The sequence below is a fragment of the Anabrus simplex genome, chromosome 5 (assembly GCF_040414725.1).
Source record: "Anabrus simplex isolate iqAnaSimp1 chromosome 5, ASM4041472v1, whole genome shotgun sequence".
Lineage (NCBI taxonomy): Eukaryota > Metazoa > Arthropoda > Insecta > Orthoptera > Tettigoniidae > Anabrus > Anabrus simplex.
In genome coordinates this window covers 389,670,615-389,690,848 of record NC_090269.1, presented here as the reverse complement: position 1 = coordinate 389,690,848, position 20,234 = coordinate 389,670,615, and the positions used below count along the sequence as shown (strand labels likewise).

The window sequence follows — 20,234 nt, the reverse complement described above, 5'->3', positions numbered from 1 at the left end:
ATAAACATCTATTACCCGACGCGATCGGCTTGACAGCTTGGTTTTACACTATTTTATACAGTATTACGTCTTTTAATATGATCCAGTTTGATTTGATAAGGGAGTATTGGGTTAACAAGGACACATTGACTTCAGATCGCACAGTGCTCAGTGTTCAATGTTTCATGTACATAGACATGCTCCTAATGTGTTTATATCGAGATGACAAGATTGAACATACTTCCATGCCGCTACTCAGTAGTGTTTAATATGTCATATTGTACATAGTTTAATTTTCTCAGCGGGGTGCCCCTGTTTTATTATGTCTTATTGTAATATCCGAATTTTATCCTACTTAGCTGAAGAAGGGAATGGACATATTCTCGAAGCCTGTACTATATATATTGTAAATGTGAAATATAAATGCATTTTTAGTATATAGTATTGATTACGCGGACGCACATCTCTCTATTTACTGTGATTAAGTCAATACGGACCCAATACTGGCCATTATGGTCAAGATTATTAATAACTGGGCGCTAAGAAAAGAACAACACACAGAGGAATGCTTGACTCAGTGTACCCCAAAGAGGATGAAACGAAAGAATATGAAAATCACTGTATATGAAATTTTGTTCCACGTGTAAATTTACAAAAAATGAGGTGGAGTTGAGAAGAAAGATCCTCAGTTATTCCTATGTTACTTGGATGTGGGACTAAACCATACATCACGCCCCCCAGTTCCTTGCAGCTCGGATGTACGAACGGTACTCGTCAGCGTCAAGATAGACGGTACTCGCCGGCCTGGCAGGAGGATTGGGACATAAGGTGTTTTGTTTATCTCTGCCAGCAACATGGTTGCTAGTTGCATGTGAAAGAGAGGGAGCTACTGTATGAGTGACTCACGTGGCATGTAGAACATGACACAGCCGCATTTCTTCATAGTGTAGTTGCTGATACACTCCAGCTCACAACTCTCCTGAGTGTACACATTGAAGTATCTTAGAATCCGCTCCTTCTGGAAGTAACATCGCCTGTCAGCAGGAGAATAGCTCCTCAGATGATCGTCCGTCTCCATCATCTCTGGCTTGACCCACACCATCACTTGTCGCTTAGACGGGATCTGGAAGAAGGGTTGTCTGACCTGAGGGAATACTGCGGGATTGTGCAGCATCACCTGTAACACCAAATTAAATTCTCCAACAGATGCTACGAACAAGTGTACAACTTTACATTTTTTAAAAAATATTTGCTATACTTCGCACTGACATAGTGACATAGATAGGTTTCCGGTCTTGTAGGAAAGGTCTAAGAGTGGGAAGGAAGCGACCGTGGCCTTAGTTCATATATACAGCCCCAGCATTATCCTGGTGCGAGAATGGGAAACCAAGGAAAACTGCTGACAGTTGGGTTCGAACCCACTATCTCCCAAATGCAAGAACATAGCTTCGTGACCCAAACCGCGCAGCCAGTTGCTCGGTTGTAAAACCTTGTTCACCTTGAACAGAGCAGTTAATCATTGATTAATGACTTAGGACTGTCGTGGTGGTAGCAGATTCTCTGTCAATAGTTCACCAAGTCGTTTCTTAAATTATTTTAAAGAACACTCCGAGGTCAGGTGAGCAAATATTATTAACATATTGTCTAGTTTGCATGCACAATGTTGGCTGCTATTGGAAAGCCTTGCCCACTACGGAACGATGAAAAGTTAACGTTTCGTTAGTGCTAAAATGATCTCCCGCTGAATAAGTGATAGAAGTTACATTTCACCAATTTTCACCGAGTCACTGCAGTGATAAGAGTTCTTTCATTTTTTTTCCTGAATGTCAGAATATGTCCAGACCAACTATACATTGACACGTGTTCAGAAAACATGCCGTTTTGCTTTGAAATGAATTACAGTTTAAATAATGCCAATAGCTGTTATACAGGTTTACGCTACGTAGAAGTGACAGATCGCCTCTGTGGTGTAGTGGTTAGCGTGATTAGCTGCCACCCCCGGAGGCCCGGGTTCGATTCCCGGCTCTGCCACGAAATTTGAAAAGTGGTACGAGGGCTGGAACGGGGTCCACTCAGCCTCGGGAGGTCAACTGAGTAGAGCTCAGCATAGCAGGTGAGGCCACCTGGGCGAGGTACTGGTCATACTCCCCAGTTGTATCCCCGACCAAGAGTCTGAAGCTCCAGGACACTTCCTTCCCTCTTCCTTGCCTCTTCCAATCTTCCCATCCCTCCACAAGGCCCCTGTTCAGCATAGCAGGTGAGGCCACCTGGGCGAGGTACTGGTCATACTCCCCAGTTGTATCCCCGACCAAGAGTCTGAAGCTCCAGGACACTGCCCTTGAGGCGGTAGAGGTGGGATCCCTCGCTAAGTCCGAGGGAAAAACCGAACCTGGAGGGTAAACAGATGATGATGATGAGAAGTGACAGATGAATATACACTGACTGATCTTCAGTAGTTTGCGCGGAGGTAAAGAACAACTTGTGTACCTTAATTAAGGCTATGATCGCTTCCTTCCAACTTCCCTATCCCATAGTCGCCATCCGACGGTGAGATGGCGGCCCCGGTGTAGTCTGCAGCCTCTCGGGCTGAGCAGCGGCGCTAGGTAGGCCAAGGCCATTCAGGGCTGTAGTGCCAGAGGGTGAGTTTAGTTTAGTTGATCTTGCATCCCACAATGGAAAAAACCTCTACCCCAGTCATCTAGTGCAATTTGACTACATGTACCCCGCAAAGAAATTGAAACATATTGATGAAGGGATACACCTGACCAATTCGCAGTACATAAATATCAGAAAATACCATCAAATGAAAGTCCGCCTGGTAGCCATAATCGATAAGGCGTCAAGTGTAAATAGTCTGACAGGATGGTTAGCCGGTTCGAATAACGCTGGTCAAAAAAAATACCATCAGAATGTTGGCCGGCAGGGCGGGAGAGATGGTGGAATAATATTTCCAGTCACAAGGCTGTGCGCCGAAAATTTGGATCCGATTCCAAACCCTCTCCGCAGTGTACATAATATGGAACGAGGCCATTTTTTTTTTTGTGGTGCTATTTGCTCTACGTCGCACCGACACAGATATGTCTTATGGCGACGATGGGATGGGAAAGGCCTAGGAATTGCAAGGAAGCGACCGTGGCCTTAATTAAGGTACAGCCCCGGCATTTGCCTGGTGTGAAAATGGGAAACCACGGAAAACCATCTTCAGGGCTGCCGAGAGTGGGGCTCGAACCCACTATGTCCCGATTACTGGATACTGGCCGCACTTAAGCGACTGCAGCTATCGAGCTCGGTGGGGCATATTTCAGTGTTCTTATTCTCACTGATCTAGACATATAGACTTTTTCGATCGAGTTCGATAGCTGCAGTCGCTTAAGTGCGGCCAGTATCCAGTATTGGGAGATAGTAGGTTCGAACCCCACTGTCGGCAGCCCTGAAGATGGCTTTCCGTAGTTTCCCATTTTCACACCAGGCAAATGCTGGGGCTGTACCTTAATTAAAGACCTATCTGTGTCGGTGCGACGTAAAGCAACTAGCAAAAAAAAAAAGGCCTTTTTCGTTCCCAATTGCGTCACCCTTATTTTTATTCGTTTTACTTAAATTTTCTTATGGCAAGGGGTCATCCAAAAATTTGTGTAACTTTACGCGATAAAATGTGTGATGGAAGTGTAACCATAGCAACCGTGCAGGCAGTGATGTAAAGTATAGATGGCTGGTTAGACAATATGATCTAGCTACGGCTGGTTGCCATCTGAACTGTCTGGCTACATGGCTAAGGGATAGACAAGGAAAGGGCCGTGGTCTTAAGTTAGGTAGGCCTACTCTCCCGACATTTGCCTGGAGAAGAAGTGGGAAACCACTGAAAACCACATCGAGGATGTCTAAGATGGGAACTGAACCACCTCTACCCAATTGACCTCCCGAGGCTGAGTGAACCCGTTCGGGTCGACGCACCACTTTTTAAAAATTCCGTGGCATAGCCCGGAATCACACTAAGCCAGCGGCGGACTCACAATGCTATAACACAAAGAAATGAGTACATAACCTTGAAGCCCTCCATGGGCACTCTGCAGTTCGGATCGCCTTCCGACTCTATTTCAGACCGTAGAGATATATAAAGGCCAGCCAGAAGTCCTGCTGATGAACGCCGTGGGTACGTCTCCTTGCGATCGTCTGACACCTCGTAGCCTCCCTCAGGATCCCAGTTACGAGAAAGCTTGCCGCTTGAGCTCAGTTTTTGTACCCTGAAAAAAAAAAAGAGTCAGTGCTTACTATGTTTCAAGTATACTTTCTTAGAAAGTGAATACGTTATTTAACTTATTACGTAAAATCTAATAGTTTGCCACTGAAATCTGGAAACCACGAAAATAAGAAATCAACACATCAAATTCATATACGGCATGCGGCAAAACAACAGCACTGAAATTATTGCTCATTGGCTGTCCACCTTTCTCTCGCTGTTGTTTAAATCGCCAGTCTATAGATTGATTTGATGCAGCTCTCCATCCCACCCTATCCTTTGCTAACCTTTTCATTTCTACGTAACTACTGCATCCTACATCTGCTCTAATCTGCCCGTCATATTCATATCTTGGTCTACCCCTACTGTTCTTACCGCCTACTCTTCCATCGAAAACCAAGTGAAAAAGTCCTGCGTGTCTTAAAACGTGCCCTATCATTCTATATCTTCTTTTCGTCAACTTTAGCATTCTTCGTAACACCACATTTCAAAATCTTATATTCTCTTTCTTTTCGAGCTACTTATCGTCCATGTTTCACTTCCTTACAATGTCACTGAACCGTGTAAACTGTGATCCCCCCCCCCCGGGACTATCTTTCTTCAGCCTTTTTACATTGTGTGTGCTTGCAAGCTGTATTATGTATTGTGTAATTTGATGTATTTACATGTATTTTATTTCCTATCCTTGCCCCTCGTATGGGATAAATGTCTTTCTGCCCGTTCCGCATGTCTTCAGGGAAATGTAGAAGTTTTCTCACCCTGAAGAGTCCTCCCTCCCTTCCAAGCTCTCTCTATCTCTCTTGCTTCGCGCCCCTCTCCAACTCCCCTCTCTTCTAGAGGGGAGTTTCGGTCCACGTGACCGCTGCTCGGCTCGCGGTCGTTGTTCTCGGCCGGCCGGGTGATTCTGCTGTTCGCACTGGGTGCAGTCTGTTATCTCCCGGGCTTGCCTTCTAGCCCGTCGAACCCGGCACGCTAGCGCGGAGGTAAGAGAGAGAGAGAGAGAGAGAGAGAGGGAGGGATCTTGCTATTGTACTGTCCCCTTAAGATGTTGAAATTTTGGTAGGTGCCTGAGGTAAACACGAGATTTGTCACTGTGTAATGGTAGGAACCTTGTGCTCTGGATTTAATCTTCATTTAAGACTTCTAGTAGATGTGTTTGTTTCAACTTAAAGAAAGTACTTTCATGGCCGAAACATTCCATAGTGGGGTTAAGTAGGTGTTGCTTTTCTGCGTTATTGTAATCCTCTACGTATTTTCTATGTGCCTTCGGGCGTTGCGTTGGTTAAGATATTGGAAGGCCATGTTTAATTTATCCTCAATCTTATCGTAATATTTGAAGGTCTTTCATATTTCTTATTGATCCCCGGCTTATGTTCGGGAAGTTGCAATGCGAAACCCTTCACGTATGTATGTGAACTTGTACCTAATAGAGAGGGCTGGCTCCCTCGTTAGTATTTTGTAATAATTTTGAATGTATATACGGGTATTATCTTCTTAATTGTAAATTGTTGTTATTTGATGTTCTTAAAGGAGTTAAAGTTTTCGAACTTCTAATTAAAGAAGCTTGGCGAGATCTCCTTGTAAATTGATGTTGGTATCTTTCGCTTAATACGACCTTTATCCAGCCCCTTCGGGCCGCCGTTTTTCCTAGCCCGTACCCTGCCTTACCAGCTGGTAGCTGAGCGTGGGTTGTATGGGGCTGGTGTCGTATTAGTAAATGTACCTGATCGCTTGGGAGGGGGTCTCTCGGTGTCCTTCCGCCACGTCGTGCCCCATTTTGTCTCGTAAGTCATCAAAATGTCTACTCGAGATGTAGCTTATCCGGGCTCACTCCGAAAGGAAGAATTACTGTATGAGTTGACCATTCGGAATATTGAATCTCGAGGTACGGTCAAGAACGATGAAGCATTATTACGAACCAACTTAGATAAGCCGGTCCTTGTACCCTGTTATACCGATGGCGAGATGGGCAGTACCGCGTCCTTGATTGATACGAATTTAACCGATATTGCTTCAATTATGGATTTTTTGGAAAGCGACGTGGTATCTAGTCATCAGTTGAGGAGAGTTCAAGGTCGCCTCACGCATTACGTTCAGCGTATTGGGGATCTTTTGTCATTGGTGTTAAAGGATGAATTGAGGACCCAAGTCAAGGAGTTGGAAGGTAGAGCGCTTAGCTTGTTGGAGAAAACTGACTTATGGTTGACGAAATTGGCAGGCAAAACGAAACCTCCCGCTTTGGTCTCCGTGGTAGGTGGAGATGATACGGATAAACCTATAGGGAATAGAGAGGTTGGAGAACAGCAAGAACAGCAACCTTTGCAATCTATCCCACCGTCAAATGTGTCTATATTCTACAATATTCCTCATCCATTAACGCTAATATTGAAGAGGGCTCAATACTACTCTGTCAATTCGGCGAGCGACACTGTAGCCTTCCTTCGTTTCTTGGTCGAATTCCTGGACCATGCCCTGGTTTTTGGAATTTCTCATAGTCATATATTGCAGATTATCTATCCCTTAGCGAGTTGTGAGTTGTCGTATAGGATTGTTAAGGCCATTAAGGAACAGGAAACTATTCAGCAATTCCACGCGCACTTATTGACGCATTTATTCCAGCTAGGGCGTTAAATTCGTTTGTGCAGAAATTTTACTTTAGAGTCCAGCGTAATGATGAGTCGTTGGCTGATTTCATTTTGGATATTAAACATTACGCCAGGGTCTTCGCGCTCCATTTTTCAGAAGAGCAAATCGTATCGACTATTGTTGAGGGCATAAACCCCTTGTACCGTTCTTGTTTGTGTTTCGCGGCCTATCTCCGCAATTTTTCGGATTTGGAGGCAATGGTCGTCGCCGCGGAAGGAGTTCGTTATGCGGACACCTTGCGTACGGGAAGTAGTCCTTCATCGCCCTATGTATCCGGCGCTCCCGCTTCTAGAAAGCCTGTGGACCTGAGAAGGTGTTATGAGTGTGGATCACGCGATCATTTACGGAATCGTTGTCCCACTAGGACTCCCGGTCGTCGCCCGGTGGGTACGTTGGCAAATGCCAGTGTTCCTAATAGGAGTAGCAATTTCGCTTGTTTTAAGTGTGGGCGTCCGGGTCATTTTGCGAAGAACTGTGCTGGAACTCTAGCGTCAAGCTGACTAGGTAAGGGGGTTTCCGTCCCTCACGGTCCCCCAGTTGATGACAGCCCTCGTTGTGCTTCTGTTCAGCCTTTATGTGATACGTTTCCGCCCGAGTGTTTACGGATTTCTGCGGATTTGAAAGGTAGTGCTCCCTTCGTTAAGGTTGAAATGGGGAACGAGCCTGTATCGGCCTTGCTGGACTCGGGGAGTGTAGTTTCCTTGGTCAGCGAGAAATGGTATATCGCACATAAAGCTATATGTAAGTTTTCGGACTTGCTTCCTGTCTCTGTTTCGTGTGTATCAGCCAATTCTTCTAGGGTCGATATTATGGGTAGCTTCACTAGTAAAATTAGAGTGTCTAACTTTTCTTGGAAATACTCCTTTTATGTAGCCAAGGATTTGTCATGACCCGTAATCCTTGGGACAAATTTCTTTTCTTACTCCGGATTGGTTCTGGACCTACAAAAGGGGGTTTGTTGGTTCAGATTTTCTCAATCGGTAAAGATTCCCCTTGGTTCATTTAATTCTGTGTCATTTCGGTCGGTTACGCCCCCTCAAGAGGAGATGGTATGTGATCTTAGCCATCTCCCTGAGGATCAGGCGCGGAGTGTGAGGGAGTTGTGCGACACTTTTTCGGACGTATTTTCTGAGGAATTGGGCGTGACCAATCTTTTGGAGTATAAAATCGAACTCTCTTATTCAACTCCAGTAAGGATTCCCCCTTACCGTTTGTCTCCGCCTAAGATGAAGGCGCTGAAGGAGATCATCGATAAGATGCTTGACCAGGGGATTATTCAACCGTCTACGTCCGCTTATTCCTCGCCCATCTTCCTAGTCCCTAAACCTCAGGGCGGGTTCAGGCCTGTCCTGGATTATAGGGTCCTTAATAAGAAAATTGTGTTGCAGTCCGTGCCGCTCCCCGATTTACACTCCTGTTTCTCCTGTTTTAGGAAAGCTCGATATTTTACTATCTTGGATTTAAATCAAGCCTACTACCAGATCCCCTTGGCTCCTAAGTCGCGACATGTGTCGGCATTTGCCACAGACTGGAATTTATACGAATTTTTACGCGTCCCTTTTGGGATCTCGACGGGTGCCGCCGTTCTTACTAGGCTTTTGGATAAGCTGTTTTCGGACATTAAATTTAACTACCTATATCATTATTTGGATGACCTTGTGGTCTATTCTGAAACTTTCGAGGAGCACCTGTTGCACCTTAAGGAAGTGTTGATGCGCCTTCGGGAGGCGGGCCTTACCGTCAAGCTTTCTAAGGTCTCCTTTGCGAAGCCCCAGATGTCTTTCCTTGGGCATGTGGTTTCGCCTGACGGTGTTTCGGTGGACCTCTCTCGTACCCAGGCCATTCGTGAATTTGCTCCCCCTAAGGATGTGAAAGGCGTAGCACGGTTTGTCGGCATGATAAATTTTTTTCGCAAGTTCATTCCGGACTTCGCTAAGCGTGCCAGCCCGCTTAACTCCTTGTGTCGGAAAGGGGTTAAATTTGATTGGGGACCCTCTCAGCAGGCCGCCTTTGAAGATCTTAAGTTGGCCATCTCCAACGCGCCTATTCTTGCTATGCCCGATTTTTCTAAACCGTTTATAGTCCAAACCGATGCTTCTGCTTCCGCCGTCACCGCGGTGTTGTTGCAGGAGTCAGAATTTGGCAGACGCCCGATTGCCTATGCATCCAGGACCTTTTCCGCCCTGGAATCGAAATCCTCGGTGTACGAGCTTGTAGTTTTAGCCGTGTTATTTGCCCTCGAGAAGTTCCGGATGTATTTAGAGCACGTTAAATTCCAACTTGAAACGGACAACCAGGCGTTGAGCTGGGTTCTGGGTCGTCCCCGAAGAACTGGCCGTTTGGCCCGGTGGGCGATCAGGATCTCTGCCTTTCAGTTCGAAGTGCGCCACATCCGGGGGTCGGATAATATTTTGGCTGATTCTTTAAGCCGTATGTACTCTCCCGAGGAGGTTCAAGATGATCAACCCTTTGTTGTTGAGTCCCTTACCCTGCCGATTTCTGCGGCGTTTCCGTCAGATGCCCCCATATTGTATCATGACATTGGAAAAATTCAAACAGAAGACCCTTACTTGGGACCCATCATACTAGATTTAGAGCTAGGTAAACCTGTTGCTCCCTACGAGTTACGGAACGGAGTCCTGTGTTGTACGGCTCGCCATGATAAAAGGATGAAGGTGGTGGTACCTGCCGTTCTCGTGCCCATGATTTTTAAATATTTTCATGAGTGTTGGGGTGTTTAAAACAGGAGAAAAAATCCGTGAGAATTTCATTTGGAAGGGATTGGATGGTGAAGTGCGCGAATTGGTTAGAGCTTGCAAGCTTTGTAAAATTAGCAAGCCACCGCTGAATACTAAGGTCGGATTTCTATCTTCTTCTCAAGCTACTCGCCCTATGCAGCGTATGTTTATAGACTACGTTGGGCCCCTCCCCAAATCGAAAGGGGATGGTAATAGGTTCATTCTTGTTTGTGTTGATGCTTTCACTCGCTTTACCTGGATGTTTCCTACCAAGCTTGCTACTGCTGACACCACGGTAAGGTGTTTGAAAAGCATTTTTTCTACGTTTAGGCCTTGTCAAGTTTTAGTTTCCGATAATGCGAAGGCTTTTACGTCCAATTGGTTTAAAAAATTCTGTTTCGGCCTTTCTATCTCTCACGTTACGACCTCTGCTTACTATCCTCAGCCGTCGCACACGGAGAGGGTAAACCGTAATTTGCGCTCCGCGCTTATCGCCTTCCATCATGAAGATATTTGGAGGTGGGATACGACTGTTCCTTGGTTAACCTATGCTTTCAATACCGCTGTTCATGAGGCGCATAAGTCCTCTCCCTTCTCTCTCATGTTTGGTTTCATGCCTAACTCACCCTTGTCAAATTTATGGAATATAAATTATCTGTTGCCGGAGAATATCGATCCTCTTAATGTTAGGGCTACGTGGAAACGTGCTATGGCTAACCTTAAGGTCTTTAAGGAAGCAGCAACGTTACAATCAGGGGCGAAAACCTGTCAGCCTGGCCGTCGGTGATAAGGTTTTTGTGAAGAATTTTGTACCTTCGAGTAAGCTCTCCCCCCGGTTTTGGGGGCCTTGTACTGTTATTAAATTTTTGACTCCTGTCACATTGCTCCTGAGGGACTCCGTGGCGGAGTGGGTGTTTAGAGTCCACCTCTCTCAAGTCAAGCCTGCCTAAATTGTTGGTGCCATTTGCACCAAGTTCGCCTCGCTTCGAATTACTTGTGCAGGGTTTCCTTAGTTAAGGATGATATCTTGTTGTATTTTAAAATGTTTACCATTGTTAAACGGTATCTTTTGATTAATTGTTCTTGTATTTCCTTTTACCTCACGCCCCTTCCGGCCTTTCTCTCTCTCCCTCCCTTCCTTTGTTTCCCGGCTTACCTCCGCGCTGCTGCCGGGTCCTTATGCGGCCTGGCGTTGTCGACCTACCCCCGGTCCTTCCTTGAAAAGTGCAAAGAGACAGACTTCTGTTGGCTCTGTTATTTTTTCAGTCATTTGGTGTATCGTGTTGCCGAGCTCTCTGAGAGGGCCCCTCAGTGGAGCTGTTGGTACGTCTTGCCCTGGCTGTGACCTGTTTTTCGGCTCCTCATGGACCATGTTACTCCTTCGGAGCCCTTATCTTCGTGCCTATCTGTTCTTATGGCGCAGAACTCTTTCTGGTTGCTCACCTGCTGCGACCTAGCTATGTGAAAGACCGAGTGGGAAATTCGTCGCTCTAACTTATTCGCCAAGTTCCTGTGCCGCTTATGAACTTTCTGTGTGGCTCAAATTCCTTCTTCCGAGTCCACTTGTTATTCTACAAAAGTCTGCTCCTAGTAACAGGAGATATTTTTTAAAGGCACAGAACCTCCTTATGTACATTTGTATTCAAATTTGAATTTGAAGTTTTGAAGTGATTTTGTGAATGTGTGCTCCTTGAACCAGGAGAATTCTCCAACGGCATGGAACTCCTTTAAGAACTGCATTTATATTTTATCTTTAAAGTCTACTTTCATCTTCTCCGGCGTCGGCTTTAAGGCAGGGAGGGTCTGAACCGTGTAAACTGTGATCCCCCCCCCGGGACTATCTTTCTTCAGCCTTTTTACATTGTGTGTGCTTGCAAACTGTACTATGTATTGTGTAATTTGATGTATTTACATGTATTTTATTTCCTATCCTTGCCCCTCGTATGGGATAAATGTCTTTCTGCCCGTTCCGCATGTCTTCAGGGAAATGTAGAAGTTTTCTCACCCTGAAGAGTCCTCCCTCCCTTCCAAGCTCTCTCTATCTCTCTTGCTTCGCGCCCCTCTCCAACTCCCCTCTCTTCTAGAGGGGAGTTTCGGTCCACGTGACCGCTGCTCGGCTCGCGGTCGTTGTTCTCGGCCGGCCGGGTGATTCTGCTGTTCGCACTGAGTGCAGTCTGTTATCTCCCGGGCTTGCCTTCTAGCCCGTCGAACCCGGCACGCTAGCGCGGAGGTAAGAGAGAGAGAGAGAGAGAGAGAGGGAGGGATCTTGCTATTGTACTGTCCCCTTAAGATGTTGAAATTTTGGTAGGTGCCTGAGGTAAACACGAGATTTGTCACTGTGTAATGGTAGGAACCTTGTGCTTTGGATTTAATCTTCATTTAAGACTTCTAGTAGATGTGTTTGTTTCAACTTAAAGAAAGTACTTTCATGGCCGAAACATTCCATAGTGGGGTTAAGTAGGTGTTGCTTTTCTGCGTTATTGTAATCCACTACGTATTTTCTATGTGCCTTCGGGCGTTGCGTTGGTTAAGATATTGGAAGGCCATGTTTAATTTATCCTCAATCTTATCGTAATATTTGAAGGTCTTTCATATTTCTTATTGATCCCCGGCTTATGTTCGGGAAGTTGCAATGCGAAACCCTTCACGTATGCATGTGAACTTGTACCTGATAGAGAGGGCTGGCTCCCTCGTTAGTATTTTGTAATAATTTTGAATGTATATACGGGTATTATCTTCTTAATTGTAAATTGTTATTTGATGTTCTTAAAGGAGTTAAAGTTTTCGAACTTCTAATTAAAGAAGCTTGGCGAGATCTCCTTGTAAATTGATGTTGGTATCTTTCGCTTAATACGACCTTTATCCAGCCCCTTCGGGCCGCCGCTTTTCCTAGCCCGTACCCTGCCGTACCAGTCACAATCCAGGAGAATGTCTTCAAAAACATATTTGTTTTCTTAAGAAAGGTGTTCCTTCCTCGTGCTTGTCTGCATGTTATGTCCTCCGTACTTCTGCCATCGTTAGTTATTTTACTGTACTACCCAAGTAACAACATTTAACCACTTCATTTAAGATTTAATTTCCGAATGTGATATTTTCTGTATCATCGGAATTCGTTCGACTGTACTCCATTACTTATATTTTACGAGCTGCTTTACGTCATACCGACATAGATAGGTCTTATGGCGATGGGATAGGAAACGGGTAGGAGTGCGAAGGAAGTAGCCGTGGCCTTAATTAAGGTACAGCCGCAGCATTTACCTGGTGTGAAAATGGGAAACCAGAGAAAACGATCTTCAGGGCTGCCGACAGTGTGGTTTGAACCCACTATCTCCCGGATGCAAGCTCAGAGCTGCGCGCCCCTATCTGCAAGGCCAACTCGCCCGGTGCTCAATTACTTGTGTTTTGGACTTACTTATTTTCATCCAGCACTGCTTCCTCAGAACTCTGTCCATACCATTCAGCAATTTCTCCAGATCTTATGCAGACTCAAACGAAATAACTATATCATCGACAAATCTGAGGGTTTTGATTTCCTCTCCTTGGATTGTGATTCAATTTCCAAATTCCTCTTTAATTTCATTTACCGCCTGTTTTATATGAGCATTAAAATGGAGGGGTGACAAAATGCAGCCTTGCCTCACTCCTTTCTGGATTGCTGCTTCTTTTTTAAAGCCCTCGATTCTTAACACTGCAGACTCACTACGAAGAATGTATTAATTACATATAATCAAACTAAACCGCATGGCCCCTTGGTCTACTGAGAGACCGCTGCTCATCCCGAAGGCCTGCAAATTTCAGGTGACGTATGGTCAATCTGACGAATTCTTTGGGTCGTCATTCTAGTACCTCGCCTAGGCAGCCTCACCTGCTTTCCTGTACAGGGGCCTTTTGGGGGGAATGGGAAGATTGGAAGGGATAGACAAGGAAGAGGGAAGGTACCGGCAGTGGCCGTAAGTTAGGTATTGTACCTCCCGCCATTTGCCTGGAGAAGAAGTGGGAAACCGCGGAGAACCACTTCGAGGATGACTGAATTGGGAATAGAACCCCCCTCTACTCAGGTGACTCTAATCACGCTAACCACTACAGCGGAGAGGTGGACATTTTGGCACATATTTTTAAAAATAAATGAAATTGCGGTTCTTCCTGGTGCAGTCCATTTTTATAGAGTACCGTAATTTAATAATTGCACATAATTATTTCTCTCTTTCTAATTTTGCCTTATATTCCCCACGTACATATTTTACCCCGACTGCATCCGTCCCCTTATACACTCTCTACAGATACACCTCTTCCATTATTTCTCCACAAGAGTAAACAACGGTTTTCGTCATGTTTCTCTCCCTGGCCGTTATTCTTATATAACCCATACAGCCAGCATATCATATCACTTATTTCTGTGTTTGGAAGCCTTTCTCTCTTAATTAACATTTTTTTAGATAATTTCACAGAATTCACATAATGTTCTTTCAGTCGCATGCGGCTGTTGAAGTATGTTCAGAAAGATAGAAAGATAGGATCAGGAGATAAATAGTTTTAAATGAAGCCTTCTCACTGCTCTTGCAACTATTTCTGTTTGGGTTTGAAACTTGGTGTGGAACTTATGGATCGTTCCAAGTGTCATCGAAGGATGTTGACACATCATATTAGTTACTCGTCACAAATATACAGTGAACGATTAAGATCGTTATAGATAGGGTGACTAGATGCAAATAGGTAAAAACAGGACAAAACTATTTTGAAAGAGGACATATAAACATGTAAATTCCTTCAGATTATATTGAATCATTAAGAGGATTTTTACGTACCCTACTTTGAAACATTAAGCATTTCTACATTTTAAAAAGTAAGTCTGTTTCTATTAGGAGGTAAAACGTCTTTGTAGATGCTAAAGCTTCTTTCGACATCCACAGAAACCAGTAGGGCAAACCTTGTATTCACTCGGAATGGCAACTCTACAGATGTGGCGAATTCCTCAATGTGTGGATTCTTCTGAAGACTAGACTTGAGTTTGTCTTTGGCAAAGACATCTAACTGCTCCCTCACGGAAATAAAAATATCCCATTGTTTTTCCTTTTCCAGACCTTGTTCTTCTAATCTTTTAATATCTGCAACCAGGTACTTGTAACTAAGGACACAATATAGCTTTGTCTGCAAATTATGTATTTTCTCCGGTAACAGAAGTTGCTGTGGCTTGGAAATTGCGCATGCGTCGACTGGATTCAAAGAAAGCACAAACTCTCTAATTTTGTCAAAATTCTCACACAATATAGCAGCACACTCAATCCACGATCCCCAGCGAGTAATTACCGGGAAATATGGAAGGGGCAGGCCAGTGGTTTCCCTGGAGGCAACAACACGACTCGGAGCTTTCAGTAGACTCTTCTTCAGGGCAGAGATGAATTGATTTGCGATGTCATATTCGTTCCTTATGGATTCACAAATCCTAAAAAGGGCATGAACCAAGCATGTCACATGCTTCAACTTCAGAAATAAAGGTTTCAATTGGTTAGCAGCTGAAACCACGTATGGAGCTTGGTCCGTAACCACAAGAAGTTTCTCAAACTCGATACCAGTAGGCCAGAGTTTTTGGCAGGCATGACTGTACTGGCATTGGCTTTCTGCAGTTCATCCATTTTAACAACATGGACTTAACGTTCTCTCCTGCTGAGGGAAAAACTAAAACGTTCAAATCATACCGTTCCATGGAATCTATGGTTTCACCGACAATGATTCCCACATCGCAATCAGACACTTTCTCCTTGATTCTTTGTATGTTTTCTTGGTAAACAGGCTCCATGTAGTTTTTCTTAAAGTACTTTCATCGGGCATTGACATCTTTGTGTATTTTTCAAGAAAGGCTGGATTGTTCATCTTATTGCGTGGAATTCCTGCTTGTGTAAGAGCTGGACACAAATCAATGTTTATTCCTTCAAATTTTGGCATTTTGAAGAACTCCGTTGAAACGCATTTTGTAATAGAAGTGTCCGTGATTTGTTTGCTTGAAGAGTCTTATTCATTTGATGCTTAGAGATGGAAATGTGTTGTTTGATGCGATCTCGCTGGTGTTTTTCCTGTAACAAAATTCTTGAATCACAAGTAGTACATTGTATAAGACTTCCATCAGTGGGGGACAGCGTTGCTCAACGTCCGTAGGTTTTAACCTTAAAGTACTCTACACGTGTCCTCCGGGTGGTGCTAATCGAGCAACAACAGCAAGATGCCGCCGTACTGCCCTACAGGGCCTCACGGCTATGAAAATCGTGCAACGAACTTAAATAATAGTCCTTCTGAGGACTCACATTCATACACCCGAACCTTCGGCTCTGTATTAACCATCTGCCAACTTAACATAGAAGGAATTAGTAAGGCAAAAAGTGAATATTTATCCAAGATCCTTCATGAACTCTCCGTGGATGTGGTTGTACTCCAGGAAACTCACACTGAAGATGACCAGCAATTGAAATGGCATAGCTACCCTTGTCAAGAACGATGTAGCAAACTGTGAAGCAATGGAACACGTTACAAACGAAGCATTCTTCTCCTCATCTATAAAGGTAGATAATGTCATGATTACTAACGTATATAAACCCCCTAGCGTCAACTGGCCAGAGCACAGGATGTTGGTACCTCCAGAAAATAGCATCATTCTTGGAGACTTCAACAGCCACCACACGCTATGGGGATATGATGAGTGCGATGAAAATGGAGACAGGCTATTTGAATTGATGGATGCAAGAGATCTTAAACTAGTGTACGATACCAAGGACAAAGGAACTTTCCACTCTGGTCATTGTAAAAAAGACTATTCGCCAGATCTCTGTTTTGCCTCCCATAACCTTATGACAACTACCTGAATACACAGACAGATACTGAACAATTTCCCTCGGAGCCAACACAAACTCATAATCTATAGAGTTGGTCTTCAGATCCCTGTTATTAGGTCTGTACCCATACCCAGATGGAACTTCCAGAAAGCTGACTGGAAGTCATATGCATTGCACACAGATGCCAACATTAGGTGGATAGCTCCAACGCCAGAAAATTACTGGAGCTGTGTTGGGCTAATAAAATCAGCTGCAAAAAGGACCATTACTCGTGGCTATCGGAAGGATTACATACCTGGTTGGAACGAGAAAACAAGTCGCTTGTTTGCTGAATACTTAGAAAAAAACAGTCAGGAGAAAGCAACTGAACTTCTGAAATCTATAGATAATGCTAGAAGAGAGAAGTGGATAACAGCAGTACAAGATCTCAACTTCACACACTCTAGTAGAAAAGCGTGGTCATTCATCCATAAACTAGATCCAACTTCCACACCACTGAGGATGCAGACCTCCATTAATGTGGAAACTATAGCAAACCACCTGGTCTCTGTATCACGGGCTCCTGGTAATAAGAAATTCACAAAGCAAGTTAAGTCGGAACTAAGGCAGAGAAAACAAGAAATCCAACCAAATGACCAATATTCAAGTCCGTTTTCCTCAGAAGAGATACAAAAAGGTCTCGTCTCCCTTCGTAGTGGTAAAGCTCCCGGGCTTGATGGCATATTCTCAGAACTTTTAAAGAACTGTGGTCCAGCAACCAAGCGCTGGCTTGCCTCTTTCTTTAGTAATGTTATGCAGTCTGGCTGACTGCCTCCCCTGTTTAAGAAAACTAAACTTATCGCTATCTTGAAACCAGGCAAGGATCCCAAATTACCCCAAAGATACAGACCAATAGCCCTACTAAGCGTAACTTACAAGCTTCTGGAAAGATTGATTCTTAACAGGATAGCTCCTACGATTGAATGCCTCATTCCGATTGAGCAAGCTGGTTTTCGTCACGGTCGTGACTGCAGCGATCAGTTGCTCGCTTTGACTTCCTTTATAGAAAATTGATTTGAGAGGAAGAAAAAAAGTGTCTCTGTGTTCCTCCATCTTATCGCCGCCTATGACACAGTCTGGAAAGAAGGACTCCTCCTGAAACTCAGCAGAGCAATACCATGACTCAAAATCTTCACTCTAATAAAAAATATGCTGGGAAATAGATTTTTCCAGGTTCATACAGAACATGTCCGCAGTCATTTTCACAAACTCAACAATGGTTTGCCACTGGGTTCAGTGCTGTCTCCAATTCTCTTCAACGTATACATACACGACCTTCCAGAAACTACATCTCACAAGTTCATCTATGCTGATGACATCAACTCACCATACAAAGAGCAGACTTCAGTGAAGCTGAAGAAATCCTATCCCAGGACCTTGAGAAGATGGACGGTTATATCACAAAGTGGCGATTGACACCTAGCCCTCTAAAGACAGAAGTAGCTACATTTCACAACAGTAACAGGAATGCAAACTACCAACCGAAAATCAGGTTCATAAATCACACACTGCGGTGTAATGCTACCCCCAAAAGCCTCGGTGTAACTTTAGGTAGATCCCTAACCTACCGCCATCATCTTCAGAAACTGACAGCTAAACCGAAAAGTCGTAACCACCTTCTGGGTAGACCAGCTGGAACATCATGGGGTGCATGTGCGAATTCACTGCGAACACTGCTTTAGCACTAGTATATTCTTCAGCTGAATATTGTTCTGCTGTGTGGCTGAATAGTTCCCATACTCGTCTGGTCGATGTTCAGCTGCGCCATGCAATGAGAATCATATGTGGTACTCTGCACTCCACTCCTGTACAATGGTTACCCGTACTGAGCCACATTCAACCTCCTCACATCAGACGACAAAATGCCCTTGTCAGATTATGGACTAAGGTGATGATGAACAGCTCACTTCCCATCCGCCAGGATACAGAAGAAAACGCCGTTGCGAGACTGAAATCCCGGAAACCTGCCTCTAAGACGGCCAGGGAACTAACTGACATACCTTTTAGAACCGACGAAGCATGGAAGCAAGAATGGGCCAGATTACACCCACATGGTCTAATCAACATTGATGACCCAACAGCAAAACCTCCTGGGTTCAACCTCCCACGCACGATCTGGACTAGATTAAACAGGATACGCTGCGGCGTTGGAAGAACTGCTTCTGCACTACACCGATGGGGGTGGTTGGAATCTCCTTCCTGCAACTGTGGTGCTGAAGCGCAAACCATCAGCTACATCGTGGAAGAATGTCCTCTACGAGCCTATGGAGGAGCTACATCAAGTAATCCGTACGGCACTCACTTGGCTGGAAGGACTTGATATCATCTTGTGATGAAATCTCAGAACCTGCAGTTGTGTGTGTATGTGTGTGTGTACCTCCTAATTAGTCTGTAAATACTCTATATCCATGTATATAAATATGTTTACATTTTTCTAATAACACTTACATGTAAAATACATTTCAAACGATTGTCAAATGAAGCATCATAAGCTAAATAAAATCAGTATCTTTGAAATCTTGTTTGAATTCCTGAACCAGAGCAACAAATTGGGCACTGGACACCTTTGGCAAGGTAAAATTTAGTAGTACACTCATCAGTGGCGTATGCTGGGATCAAGACGTGGGCTACCACTAGACTCAGGTTACCTCTTTTCGATGGTTGGTTTATTGAGTGTCAAGCCTTCAGCGTTTTAAGCTGCAGCCAGTAGCCAACGGAGTATCTTGCTGTGTTGTCAAGGCTGCTTTACAGGCTACTGCCCCGGCCTCTCCTACTGCCAATGCTCAACCCCTGATCACTGGAGATGGTAGCCTAAGGTTTAGCAAATGAAAGTCCGGCTTTGTGGCTAAATGGATAGAACGTTTGCCTTTGGTCCGATGGCCCTGGTTCAGTTCCCAGAATCAACCCCATCATACTGTTAATTCCCCTGTCTTGGAGACTGGGTGTTTATGAGGTCATCGCCATTCATTTTATCCCCATTAGGAAAAAACTAAGCCTATATAGATGCCATGCCCCATTATTATTATTATTATTATTATTATTATTATTATTATTATTATTAGAGCGGCCGTACCCATCGTTCACTGGTTAATTAGCTTCCTCGGGAGATCAGTGGTGGTGTCCGACCCATGATCACGGGTTCGATTCCAACCAACAAAAGAAAACACTAAATCTGAAAGATGGCATTTCATTTTAGTTAGCAGTTCTACCAATAAAAATAAAACTATATTGCTCCTCTAACAGCAGCCCTGCAGTCTCTTCCTACGGGACTGAGGAATACCCGCACTCTCTTATCTATATCCTTAAGTCAGAAGTATGAGGTGAAGAGGTATGTACGATGAGTAACGCATAGTTGATAGTTAGCAGTGGCGATCTGACGGACCGAAGTCTAGCACACCTATCCTCCACCGGTCCCCGCTCCTACCAGATATCCAGCAGCAAACCGCGTGTGGAGAGTCGAGGGGAGAGGGGCGAGAGTCTGGGCTGCAATATCAGTCTCCGATGCACTTGCTCTCAGAAATATGTGCGACGTTTTTCTCACTGCTTTCTAGTTTTGTAAATGGAACAATGCTTCAGATGCTTGCATTATAATGTGCTTTAGACTTCCATCATCCTCAATTGAGATTTGGGCTTCACTGATAGCTTTGGAAGCCCTCAGTATATGCTACTAACACTCGTTTAGTACTGTAGCAAAGCGCTAACACCAGTTTCTTTGCTAACTCAATGCGACTATCACACAACTCACTCTTGCACTCACTCGCTCCCTTGCTG

General features: G+C 44.4%; 1 protein-coding gene across 1 annotated transcript in view; it reads right to left on the bottom strand.

The window, feature by feature from the left end:
- The window catches only part of LOC136874558 (pickpocket protein 28), a 64,337-nt gene that overhangs the window by 29,771 nt on the left and 14,332 nt on the right, over positions 1–20,234 (bottom strand). The window contains exons 4-5 of the mRNA XM_068227847.1: positions 4,022–4,220; positions 886–1,156 (exon numbers count right to left, since the gene is read on the bottom strand). Coding sequence (XP_068083948.1) covers positions 886–1,156; positions 4,022–4,220 — 470 coding nt within the window. The remainder of the gene's footprint in view (positions 1–885; positions 1,157–4,021; positions 4,221–20,234) is intronic.